Source organism: Elephas maximus, chromosome X, assembly GCF_024166365.1.
Source record: "Elephas maximus indicus isolate mEleMax1 chromosome X, mEleMax1 primary haplotype, whole genome shotgun sequence".
Taxonomy (NCBI): Eukaryota; Metazoa; Chordata; class Mammalia; order Proboscidea; family Elephantidae; genus Elephas; species Elephas maximus.
Window position 1 is genome coordinate 171,773,688 of NC_064846.1, and position 12,569 is coordinate 171,786,256.

Here is a 12,569-nt window from a genome sequence, read left to right on the forward strand (position 1 = left end):
CCAACGAAACAACAGTTTAGCTTAATTAGTAAAGAATCTCTGCCTTGAGCATTGTGCTCTTTTAAGGACTATCAGCTCCAAATGTTAGTCTAGAACCTTGGGGGGCACTGAGTTTATGTTAATGGGGGAGGAACAACTCAGAAAAGGAGGGTGAGAAGGGCTGCACAACTTGAAGAATATAATCAATGTTACTGAACCGTACACGTAGAAACTTGTTGAATTGGTCTATGTTCTACTGTGGATACTTTCAACGAAAGCAACAAAATAAAATTAAAAATTTTCAGCTCCTCTTTTGCTACAGCCTGCTTTTTGGCCAACGGGTGAGCGTCTGCACGTGGTACGTTGAAGATAAACCTCCTGCTGACAAAAGCGAGCCACCTACCTGACTCCTGGAGGTACCGATACACCAAAAAGTTCACCTCGTCACTGGTTATGCTCATCTTAGCCTCACCTGACGGCGATGAGGTCTTTACGAAGCAGGAGCCACCCTCTGTGGGAAGGGGAGAGAAAACAGGAAAAGGTTGTGAAACAATGCACGTATGTATGTATGTTTTTACTACATTCATTTTGAAACAACTGAAGAGAACAATAGATAGACTGTTATATACATGAAGGTAAATAATGTTTGATTCGAGATATATTGTGTAATTATATAAAAATTTTACAATTATACATACTCTCAAGGTTAAATATATCCCAAAAAAGGAGACCTGGTGTATTTTATAAGGCCAGGATATAGTAAGGTATAAACCACAGTCGTGAAGCCAAATTCGGGCACAAGAGAATGAAAACGCACAAGTGGCTTTTTACTTGGGAAGCTCCCGTGTCCACGGGATTCACCATGTACTTGACAATGAGGACGAATGGGACTGCTAAGTGCACGACCACAGAGGTGGCAGGTTAGACGCTCAGCGGTTGTGCCAACTGCTAGAGAAGACGTCTAAGCAGACCAGTCATGTCAGCACCCCCGAGTAGGGTGACCACATGGTCCACATCAAGCCTGTGGTCCTAAGAAATGATTCATTGCCTTGCCTTTCACAAAGGGTTCTGGATTTAAATGATGAAGCTATAGTGGCCACTCTGATAGGACCTACACAGCCAGCTGAGAAGAGACGTCGCTGAGGAGCTCGGTAGTTGCATGTGTTAACATCACCTCCTTTCTGTAAAGAGTTTTGAAACAGTGCGTACATACATACGTAAGTACATACATATATGGAAACCCTGGTGGTGTAGTGGTTAAGAGCTATGGCTGCTAACCAAAATGTCGGCACTTCGAATTTACCAGGTGCTCCTTGGAAACTCTATGTGGCAGTTCTACTCTGTCCTGTAGGGTTGCCATGAGTCAGAATTGACTCGACAGCAGCAGGTTTGGTTTTTGGTTATATCCACACAAATTTTTTCACTGAATTTACGAATAAAATTTTTATTATCTATATCAAATCATAAATTTTTTACTTCATTTTTGAGATGATTGAAGAAAATAATACACGAGATGTTACATATACGAAGGCAAATAACATCTAATTTCAGATTTTGTAACTGTGTAATTATATACAAATTTTATAATTAGATTAAACACACAGACACAGACACACACAGACACACAGACACACACACAGACACACACCCCCAGCGTGGATGAAGACGCACAGGAGGCAGACAGAATCCACGTTGCCCATATTGGCCAACAAAACGCACCGCATCACTGCGCCTACGACTTCTGATACCTACAAGGCTGGTGAAAACTTGGGGGGGGGGTGAGAATTATGGGGCCTCGGGGTCTGGAGTCCCCAGGGTGCCAACAGTTACCATGCTTGGCTGCTAACCTAAATGCTGGAGGTTCAAGTCTACCCAGAGGTATGTTGGAATAAAGGTCTGGTGATCTACTTCTGAAAAATCCATCACTGAAAACCCTAGAGAGCACAGTTCTACTCTCACACACGTGGTTTTTTTCCATGAGTTGGAATTGACTCAACACCAACTACCAACAGTTGGGTCTGAGGGATGTTTCCGGAGTCCCTGGGTGGTGCAAATGGCTACGGCGCTGTGCTGCTAACCCAAAAGGTTGGCAGTTTGAATCTACTCAGAGGCGCCTCTGAAGAAAAGGCCCGATCGTCTACTTCCAAAACTCTAGCCACTGAAAACCCTACAGAGTATAGTTCTACTGTGACACACAGGGTCACACAGTCAAAGTCAACTTGACGGCAAGCGGCCTGGTATGAGGGGGAGGCTGTAGGTCCTCACAGCGAGGCTGGGCGCAGACTCAATACCCAGTCTATGTTAGCTCCTTCTCTCATCCAGCCAACTCTGAAAATCCTCCCAGAGCCATCTGAGAGGCCTCATGACAGAGTCTGGGGACACACACCCACCAGAGCCCGGTGCAGGGCTCGCTTCCTCAGAACGCTTAATCCGGGATTTCAGACGTGTAGGTGGCTCTTGTCAGCCAGCAGAAGACAGACCTGCGAGCAGAGGTGTGCCAAGGAGCGTGCTGGGAGACACCGCTCTGCTTCTCACTCCTGACTGGGTGCCCCGGAGCAGCCTCCGAGTTCTGAGAGGGCCGGTGGATGCCTTCCGACCTCTCCTGTTTAGGAATAAAAGGGCACTCTCTCGGCACTGACAGGTCCTCCCTGGCACGAGCAGAAGGGGAAAAGGGGGCTTTAATTAGTACGATTCTGTTTATTTTCTTTCCGGCCCCAGTCGTGAGGAGAGACACCCTCAGCGAGGCTGGTTTGGTGTCTCTGGAGTTGTGAGCGCACGGAAAGGAAACACCGCCTTCCCCCGCCAGCCCTTCCACGGAGGAGTTATAGCCTAAACAGTGTCTCATTGTGCTGCTTAACGAAGGAGACGAAAAAGCGAGCGCCGGCTGCTGGCGTTTCTGTATTTTCCTCGAGAAAGATGAGGATTTCAATATAAATAACAATTTGGGATTACAGCCACCCAGGAACTGAAGTGAAAATGATCTAGTGTTTCTTCTTTTTACAATTGAATTGCAAAGCCACAAAAGCTCGTACCCATTCACAGTTCCCTTCACAAAACATGGGCTAAGAGTTTCACTTTCTTTAGTACAAACTTATTTAATAGGCTATCGCTTCTCTGGGAAGAGAGAGCAGTGCCTTCCACCCAAAAGCAAACAACAAACATCTTAGTGGCTAATTATCTTAAAAGATAAGAGTCACACAAGCACTTTGAGTTTGTACTGGGAGTCAACAGACAGGGGGAAGACGTCTCTTACTACGGGAGGAAGGAGCCTTGGTGATGCAGGTGTTAAGCACTATGGCCGCCAAGCCAAAGGTAGGATGGTTTGAACCCACCCAGCAGTCCCACAGGACAAAGGCCTGGCAAGCTGTTTTCCTTGAAGATGACAGCTTAGAAAACCCTATGGGGCAGTTCTACTCTATCACTTAGGGTCGTCATGAGTGAAAATTAACCTGATGGCACCTAACACCACCACCACCCAATAGGAGGAGAGCCAAGTTTTGAAACAGTAAACTATTAAGCATACATTAAAAGGGGAGCGCTCTGCTCCCAAATTTAGGGAGGAAAATATAATGTAACTGTGACATCGTTTGAGGGAAAGAGTTCTCGTTTAATAAGGTGCCCTATTACCAAAAGACTTTTGAGGTTTTTGAAAGCGGTCCTCTGTCTCTTAAGGAGTCTAAGAAGGTTTGCCTCCTTTCCCATTTCTGCTATCAGCTTGTTGGCATTTGTGCTGGAACAATCCATCGCTTAAAGCATTTGGGAGAGGCTTAGGTGTTGGGGACTTGTTTCCACGCAGACGGGGGGTTGTGTGCCACTTGTTTCCACGCAGACGGGGGGTTGTGTGCCACGGCAGCTGGAAGGTCAGCTGGAAATGAGGGGATCACAAAAGGCACTCTTCTTTTTCTCTCTGCGTTTCTTCCGGAAGTGAACACACCCTTGGCTGGCTTACACGCACCAGCTCCTGCTTGCCCACGGTCTTCGTCCAGAACGCTTTTCTCCATCAAGACACGGAACTGGGCTTACTTTATTTTACAGTCAGCAGCCAGCTGAAGACGAACATTTTAACATTTACATATTCGATCAGAATGGACCTTTGCTAAAATCTGTTGGAAAACCAGCCTATTTGGGGGACGTTTTTATCTTTTGCAGCTGTCTTCCTGCTACGTGATTTTAATTAAGCCAATATTAGCTCTTGAAATATGCTACCGTCCTATGACAGCACAATTAAACAAACTATGGTAAACACACGCTGTTGCTGTTAATTGCCGTCAAGTCAGCTCTGATTCACAGCGACCTCATGTTATCACAGAAAGAAACATTGTCTGGTCCTGCACCATGTCCCTGTTTCAGTCCTTTTTTTGTGGCCACTGTGCCAATCCATCTCATTGAGGGTTTCCCTCATTTTTGCTGGCTCTCCAACTTACCAACCATGATGTCCTTCTCTAGCGACTGGCCTTTCCTGATGACACGTCCACAGCAAGAGAGCCAAAGTCTCCCCAGCCTCGCTTCTAAGGAGCATTCTGGTTGTATTTCTCCTAGGCTTGATTTGTTCATTCTTTTGTCAGCTCGTAGTATATTCAATATTCTTTGCCAAAACCACAGTTCCAATACATGTGGGGAACTCAAATGGTTTTAAATAGAGTACAGCGTATCGCAAGGCTTGGATTCCAGGTATGAGGGGTAGTAGTGTATGACTTATGTCACTTAATCATCATGAACACGTCCACTGCTCTTACTATCACCATTTTACAGGTTCCAAAATGCAGGTGTAGAAAAGATAACCCACTTAAATCCTGGGGGAGCCAGGACTTAAAGCTCTGCTGCCTGACACGAAGCCCTATGTAATCTTAAGGTGTAAGCGAAAACTTTCAAAGCTGTGTAATGGGCAGATGCTTAGGGTAGCATCCCAAACAGGGGAAAAAAAAAAAAAAACCATGACAAAACAAAAAGAAGGCAAACATGCTCTTATAGTCCGTCCCCAATATACATAGAAAAAAGCTGGGGTAAATACATGAAAGTATCAACTCATTATATCCTGGTTAAACACTTGACTGTTATAGGAAGATTGACGGTTCAAACCCACCCACCCACAGGTTCTGCAGGAGAAAGACCTGGCAATCTTCTCCCATAAAGATTACCACCTAGGAAACCCTATGCAGCAGTACCCTGTCACAGGGGGTCGCTATGAATCTAAATTGACCTGACGGCACCTAACAACATCATCATATGGGTATATTTACAGCTTAAAAACATTTCCAAAAGGGAAAAGATTTTCACCGATTTTACAGTTGTATTTATTTATTTGGAGTCAAATGGTCTGAAGTCCTGGGGTGGCGCAAACAGCTAAGCCCTCAGCTGCTAACCACAAGGCTGGTGGTTCAAACCCACCCAGCAGCACCTTGGAAGAAAGGCTTGGTGACCTGCTTGTAAATATATTTGAGGAAATGCTTTCTTTTCCTTATCAGAGTTCAAATGCCAGGCAGAGGCACTGACATTTAAAATATGAGAATAAACCAGCACAACACAACGCAGTCACTAAAAGGATGTTCCCTGACAGAGCAAAAAATGCTCGATACGGTGGTAAGTGTGGGGAAAAAAAAGGTTTCCAGATGGAAGGTGCATGACGCTAAGTTTTGTGTGGCGCACACACACACACACGTGCAGAAGACAGCCTCCAAACTGTTTACGTGCCCGTCTCTAGCGGCGGGCTGAGGCCGGACTCATCTCTGGGTATGTACAGATTCCTTCTGCAGTTTCCAAGTTTTCTATCAGAAACATGAATTGCTGCCACAGTCATTAAAACGTAACGCAAACCTGGCAGGGCCTTCAGGAATAACCAGCCTGAGAGCGACTCTGAGCTCCTAAGGAGGAAATGAGGCCGCAGGGGTGGGAGGCCAGGGGCTTGGGTTAGAAAAAGAAAGCCACTCTTCAGGGAATTAAAATGGCCCCCACCTGGTTACGGCCTTCAAAAAGGGTTCTTTCTGCCCTCCCCCCGCCCCCCAGCTGCCCTTCTGCTTGGATGAAGGCCCCAGCCAGTTATTCACCAAAGCACAAGGGCGTTGATTGCTTAGGGGCTCTGAGTTTCTGTTACTGTGGGTGGAATAATTAGGCAAAGACCAGTGGGGATGGTCGCACAATATGACCAATGGCATCAATGTTACTGCATCGTACAGTAAATTCTGCAAAGCCAGAACCGGGGTAAGGCAGACACCTGTCAGAGAAGGGGAACTCAAATATTTCCCACTAAAACGAGCCCTAGAAAAGTAGTAAGATTGCATGCACCCTGTTAAAGGCAGAAAATTTTCGAGACCCGGAAAAACAAGGCAGGCAGTCCCGTCGAGTTTCGCCTCTCACAGGTTTCACTGGACGTGTAAAAACCGTCCACTTGGCAAAGGTTTTGTTACATATATTTTTACCACCAAATAAAAGCAAAAAACAAAAAGCAGTCCGAAACCTAGTGTTTGATGGCAAAGTACCCTCATGTTTGCCAGCAAAGCTCTATAGTAATTGCGCAGCACCTGACATTTCCATACCCACGAGACTGGAAATGTTTAAATACAAAATAAAATAAAGGCAGTAGCAGTAAGCCACTTGGGACCTTAGGTTTAGAAGATTCTATTGCACATAGATGTTTAGCCTGAGAGCCGTGGCTGGATTGGAGGGTCTTAACCCATGGGAGCCCTGGTAGCACAGTGGTTAAGAGCTCAGCTACTAACCAAAAGTCTGGCTGTTCGAATCCACCAGCTGCTCCTTGGAAACCCTACAGGGCATTTCAACTCTGTCCTACAGGGTCACTAAGAGTCGGAATCAACTTGACAGCAATTTTTTTTTTTTTTAATTTTATTGTGCTTTAGGTTACAGTTTACAGCTCAAGTTAGTTTCTCATACAAAAATGTATATACACCTAGTTAATTTCATTTAGTTACGTGACCCTAGCTGCTCTTGCTGTAATGGAGAGCACACTCCTCCTTTCCACCCTGGATTTCCCATGTCCATTCAACCAGCTCCTGTCCTCTTCTGCCTTCCCATCTCACCTCCGGACAGGAGCTGCCCATTTAGTCTCGTGTATCTACTTGAACTAAGAAGCACACTCCTCACAAATATCATTTTATGTCTTATTGTCCAGTCTAACCTTTGTCTGAAGAGTTGGCTTTGGGGATGGTTTTAGTTCTGGGTTCACAGAGAGTCTGGGGACCATGCCTTTCAGGAATGCTTCCAGTGTCGGTCAGACCAGTAACTCTGGTCTTTTTATTAGAATTTGAGTTCTGTACCCCACTTTTCTCCTGCTCCGTCAGGGACTCTGTTGTGTTCCCTGTCAGGGCTGTCACTGGTGGTAGCCGGGCACCATCTAGTTCTTCTGGTCTCAGGCTGATAAAGAGTCTCTGGTTTATGTGGCCCTGTCTCCTGGGCTCATATTTTCCTTGTGTCTTTGGTGTTCCTCATTCTCCTTTGCTGCAGGTGGGCTGGGACCAATTAATGTATCTTAGATGGCCACTCGCTAGCTTTTAAGGCCCCAGATGCCACTCACCAAAGTGGGATGCAAAACATTTTCTTGATAAACTTTGTTACGCCAATTGATGTTGATGTCCCCCAAAACCATGGTCCCCAGACCCCTGCCCCTGCTACTCTGTCCCTCAAAGTGTTTGGTTGTATCCAGGAAACTTCTTAGCTTTTAGTTTAGTCCAGTTGTGTTTGACTTCTGCAATGGATTTTTTTTTAACAGGTTAATCCCAGAGATATTCTGAGTGGCCACCAAACCAAAAGAAACCAAACCTGTTGCCATCGAGTCCATTGCGAACTTATAGCAACCCCATAGGCCAGAGTAGAACTGTCCCATAGGGTTTCCTAGGCTGTAATCTTTACAGAAGTAGACTGCCGTCGAGTCCATTCTGACTCATAGTGACCCTACAGGACAGAATAGAACTGTCCCACAGAGTTTCCAAGGAGCACCTGGTGGATTTGAACGGCCAATCGTTTGGTTAGCAGTCTAGCTCTTAACTATTGGGCCACCAGGGATCCAAAATGTCCTCAGACACTGCCAAGTGTCCCCTGAGGGGGGAAGAGGGAATGGCCCTGGGGCAAGAACCACTGACTTAGGGCAGGGGCACAGATCCAGGGCCCCTCTGAGTTACACCACAGAAAGGACCTCAAATGTCCTGTGGAAAAGCCGTGGCTGCTGGAACATTTGCAATGCCTTTGCGAAGTAACCACAACCTGGGCTGTGACTTAACCACACTGCAGACCTCTCGGGGCTTGGAGCTCCGGGTGGCCTCCAACTGAAAAGGTTGCAGTTGGAAGAGGTGGAAATAAAACAGTTGTGATCCTCTAGGTTGGGGTCAGCAAAATGTGGTCCATGGGCCAAATCCCGCTACTTGCAAGCTAAGAATGGTTTGTTCACTTTTAATGGCTGAAAGCAAAACAAAAGGAAGAGTACAATTTCATGACCCATGAAAATTACATGAAATCTGGACTCCAGCATCTATAGGTCAAGTTTTATTAACACTCTGCCACATTCATTCATTTACATATGGTCCATAGCTGTTTTTAAGGCGTTCTGGTGGCGTGGTGGTGAAGTACTTGGCAGTTAACCCAAAGGCTGGCAGTTTGAATCCAACAGCTGCTCCACGGGAGAAAGATGTGGCAGTCTGCTTCCATCAAGATTACAGCCAAGGAAACCCTATGGGGCAGTTCTACTGTCACATGGGTCGGAATCGACTCCATGGCACACAACAGCATCCCACGTGCTATGTAATCTTATGCAGCTTTTCCTTCCAAGGCTTTCTTTTAAGCATAGTAGTTTCAATTAAGGAGCCCTGGTGACACAGCACTTAAGAGCTTAGACTGCTAACCAAAAGGTTGGCTGTTCAAATCTACCAGCCGCTCCTTGGAAACCCTATGGGGCAGCTCTACTCTGTCCTATAGGGTTGCTATGAGTCGGAATCAACTTGACAGCAATGGGTTTGGTTTTTTTTTTTTGGCGGGTGGGGGGGGCTGGGGGGTTGGGTACACATCAGTCTTAGCTACGGATGTGGGCTTCAACTTTTGACGCCAGTTATACATGCAACTGTCTGGTCGGCTATCATCAGCATCGTCTCATTAGATCTACAAATGGCAATGTGTAAGTTTTTTCTAATGTGTCTCAAGGTTAACTGGCACATCAACTTGCAGACAGACACAAATCATATTAAGAAAACTAATAAAGCACAGAATTTAGGTAGGGGAGCCAAATAAAATCTATACTCAGGTGTCCAGTTAGAATTAACTTCTCAGGTTAATTTTAATTCTCAGTGTTGACAAGGAAGATTGATTTTAGAATGTGGCATCTTCTCCTGGTAAGACCCAGAAAAACTGACAACAGATTGTTCAGTATCGAAAATTCATACAAGGCTAGTAAAAGCCCAACTGGTAGTCAGAATTGACTCCACAACTCATCACGATTTAATTATGCTCTATCTAAACCATCCCCCAACGTGTCTGTCAGTTTGTCGTACTGTGGGGGCTTGCGTGTTGCTGTGATGCTGGAAGCTATGCCACCGGTATTCAGATACCAGCAGGGTCACCCATGGGTGACAGGTTTCAGCTGAGCTTCCAGACTAAGACTAGGAAGAAGGACCCCGCAGTCTACTTCTGAAAAGAATTTGCCAGTGAAAACCTTATGAATAGCTGCAAAAGACCTCTTTAAAAGTGCTGAAAAGCAAAGATGTCACCTTGAAGACTCAGGTGCGCCTGACCCAAGCTATGGTATTTTCAGTCGCATCATACGCATGTGAAAGCTGGACAATGAATAAGGAAGACCGAAGAAGAATTGATGCCTTTGAATTGTGTGGGCAAAGAATATTGAATATACCATGGACTGCCAAAAAAGAACAAACCTGTCTTGGAAGAAGTACAACCAGAATGCTCCTTAGAAGCAAGGATGGCCAGACTATATCTCACATACTTTGGACATGTTATTAGGACGGATCAGCCCCTGGAGAAGGACATCATGCTTGGCAGAGTACAGGGTCAGCAGAAAAGAGGAAGACCCTCAACGAGATGGACTGACACGGTAACCGAAACAATGGGCTCAAACATAACAACAATTTTGAGGATGGCACAGGACTGGGCAGTGTTTCCTTCTGTAGTACACAGGGTCGCTATGAGTCAGAACTGACTTGATGGCACCTAACAACAACAACAACAACCCATTAACCCATCTTATTGCTGTCAAGTCAATTTCGACTCATAGCAACCCTACAGGACAGAGGAGAACTGACCCGTGGGGTTTCCAAGGCTGTAATCTTTACAGAAGCAGACTGCCGTATCTTTCTTCCAAGGAGCAGCTGGTGAGTTCAACCACCAACCTTTCGGTAAGCAGCTGAGCACTTAACCACCGTGCCACCAGGGCTCCCGTGCTCTGTCTACTACCTTTCAATTCAGCAGGGAGAATGACATACAACGTCCTCCTGAACAAAATAAGTTTAAAGCAGAAGGTGTTTGGTTTTGGCGAAACGCAGGTCTACTTTTCAACCAGAGTTCAGATGAAACGATAACGATCCCAAGTAAGGAGAGACGGCTTACCTTTATGGTGACTTCATGTGTAGACCTTTGGACAACGAACTTTCCAGCATCCGATCACATAAACCGCAAAGCACCTTCCTAGTGAGAAACGGGGAGATTTTTTTTAACTTAAAAATCTTCATCTCTTAACCCTCCCACTCTTTTGTTTTTTTCTTTGAAAATCAACAGCATTGCTTTTCTGTTGCATCCCAAGTCTAACATAACATATTTTACTGGTTCATAATTTTCATCTTAGTCTTCTTCATACACAGACTGTGGGGGAAGGGGAGGTTTTGTTTGCAAAGTTAAAAAAAGACATGAAAACTGCCAGGCAGGTATCATTTACACATGAGGAAACTCTGAGTCTCAGAATAGATAAAATTAATATTAGCTCAGATTTTGCTACTGCTATTGACTATATTGGAGCCCTGGAGCCCTGGTGGTGCAGTGGTTAAGAGCTCAGCTGCTAACCAAAAGGTCAGCAGTTTGAATCTGCCAGCTGCTCCTTGGAAGCCCTATGGGGCAGTTCTACTCTGTCCTATAGGGTCGCTGTGAGTCGGAATTGGCTCGACGGCAATGAGCTTATTGAATACACCATGGATTCCTAAATCAGTCTTATAAGAAAGACAACCAGAATGCTTCTTAGAAGTTAGGATGGCAAGACTTCGGCTTCAGGAAATGTCATCAGGAAAGACCAATGGCTAGAAAACGACATCATGTTTAGTAAAGGGTCATCGAAAATGAGGGAAACCCTTAATGATGAGATGGACGGACACAGATGCCACAACAATGGACTGAAGCATACCAACAATCGTGAAGATGGTGCAGGACTTGGCGACACTTTGTTCCATCATACATAAGGTCACCATGCATCAGAGCCAACTCGACAACAATTAACGATAGGATTTAATGATAAGTCAATGCCCGCGCCAGGTATGTATACCTCAGGGACTGTGTCTTATGCAGCAGACTTGATAAATTAAACTGTATATACCCTCAGGAGCAGAAAACGTTTTAGAGAAACTTTATACATCAATTGAGCTAAAATTTACAGTGACAACGACATTCCAATTTGTGTGTATATATTTATCCTCATATACGCAGTGTTTTTCAAGATACAAAAACCTTAGGATCTCTTTGTCTTTGGCTCTCCTACAATAAAAACAGATGTGCTGACCAATATGTCTCAACTTTTCAATCAGTTATTGTTCTCATGTTTCTATTTCACAGGAGTTCTCTGTTTACATTGATTCTGGAACAATTTATGTCCATATATCATTAAAACTTTTTTTTTTTTTTTTTTGGTAAAAACACAACAGACACTCAGGACCCTCTAAGCAATGAAAAAAACGTGTTTTTCATTCTTTAGTCACTACAAACTCCCATCAGTCAACCAGGAATTCCTTAACGATGTTTACCTTCCTCCTTTTAAAAATTTCTCTGGTTGTCAATGAACCCAGCCTCCCAGAGGGTTTAAATGATCCACTATCATCTACAAACCAAAGTTAAGAGCCCACCACTTTCTCTAAAGTCTTATTCAACAGTCTTAAGTGATAGAAACAGGGTGCCGGCTTTAACATGACTCTAATCACAGGGCAAACACTGAGTGAGGGTGCTTCTCATTAGAGAATTTATACGGGACCACGTGAAGTGTGTTAAGAAGATTCCAGTAGATGGTTCCCGCTGGGCTATGTTTATAGCTTGGCTGCTTAAAGAAAAGAGATTACAAGGATTTCTACAGGCAGCCCAAAGGCCTTTACGTTTCACTACTGAACATTTAAAAAAAAAAATAAGGATATACAAGATAAAAGTAATAACCACGCCTTTCCCACTCCCCACCTCTAACACTGAAGAAAAGTAGGACTAAATAATGAGATTTAAACAAAATCCATCTACAATTCTGAACAGAAATTAAAGGGCAACAGAGTTTTTTTTAGAGTGTAGCAGGCACAAGGAAATATTGATTTTTCCTTATAAAATGAAAAAAACATAATTATTTTATTTAAAACAATTCTGCAGTGAAGACGAATCAGGAAAATACTCTTTATATG

General features: G+C 44.5%; 1 protein-coding gene across 2 annotated transcripts in view; it reads right to left on the minus strand.

The window, feature by feature from the left end:
* TBL1X (transducin beta like 1 X-linked) overlaps nt 1-12,569 on the minus strand; it is a 238,961-nt gene that overhangs the window by 73,951 nt on the left and 152,441 nt on the right. For both annotated transcript variants that reach the window (XM_049872301.1, XM_049872300.1), the window contains exons 3-4: nt 10,540-10,617; nt 383-490 (exon numbers count right to left, since the gene is read on the minus strand). In XM_049872301.1, coding sequence (XP_049728258.1) covers nt 383-440 — 58 coding nt within the window. In that variant the 5' untranslated portion in view covers nt 441-490; nt 10,540-10,617. The remainder of the gene's footprint in view (nt 1-382; nt 491-10,539; nt 10,618-12,569) is intronic.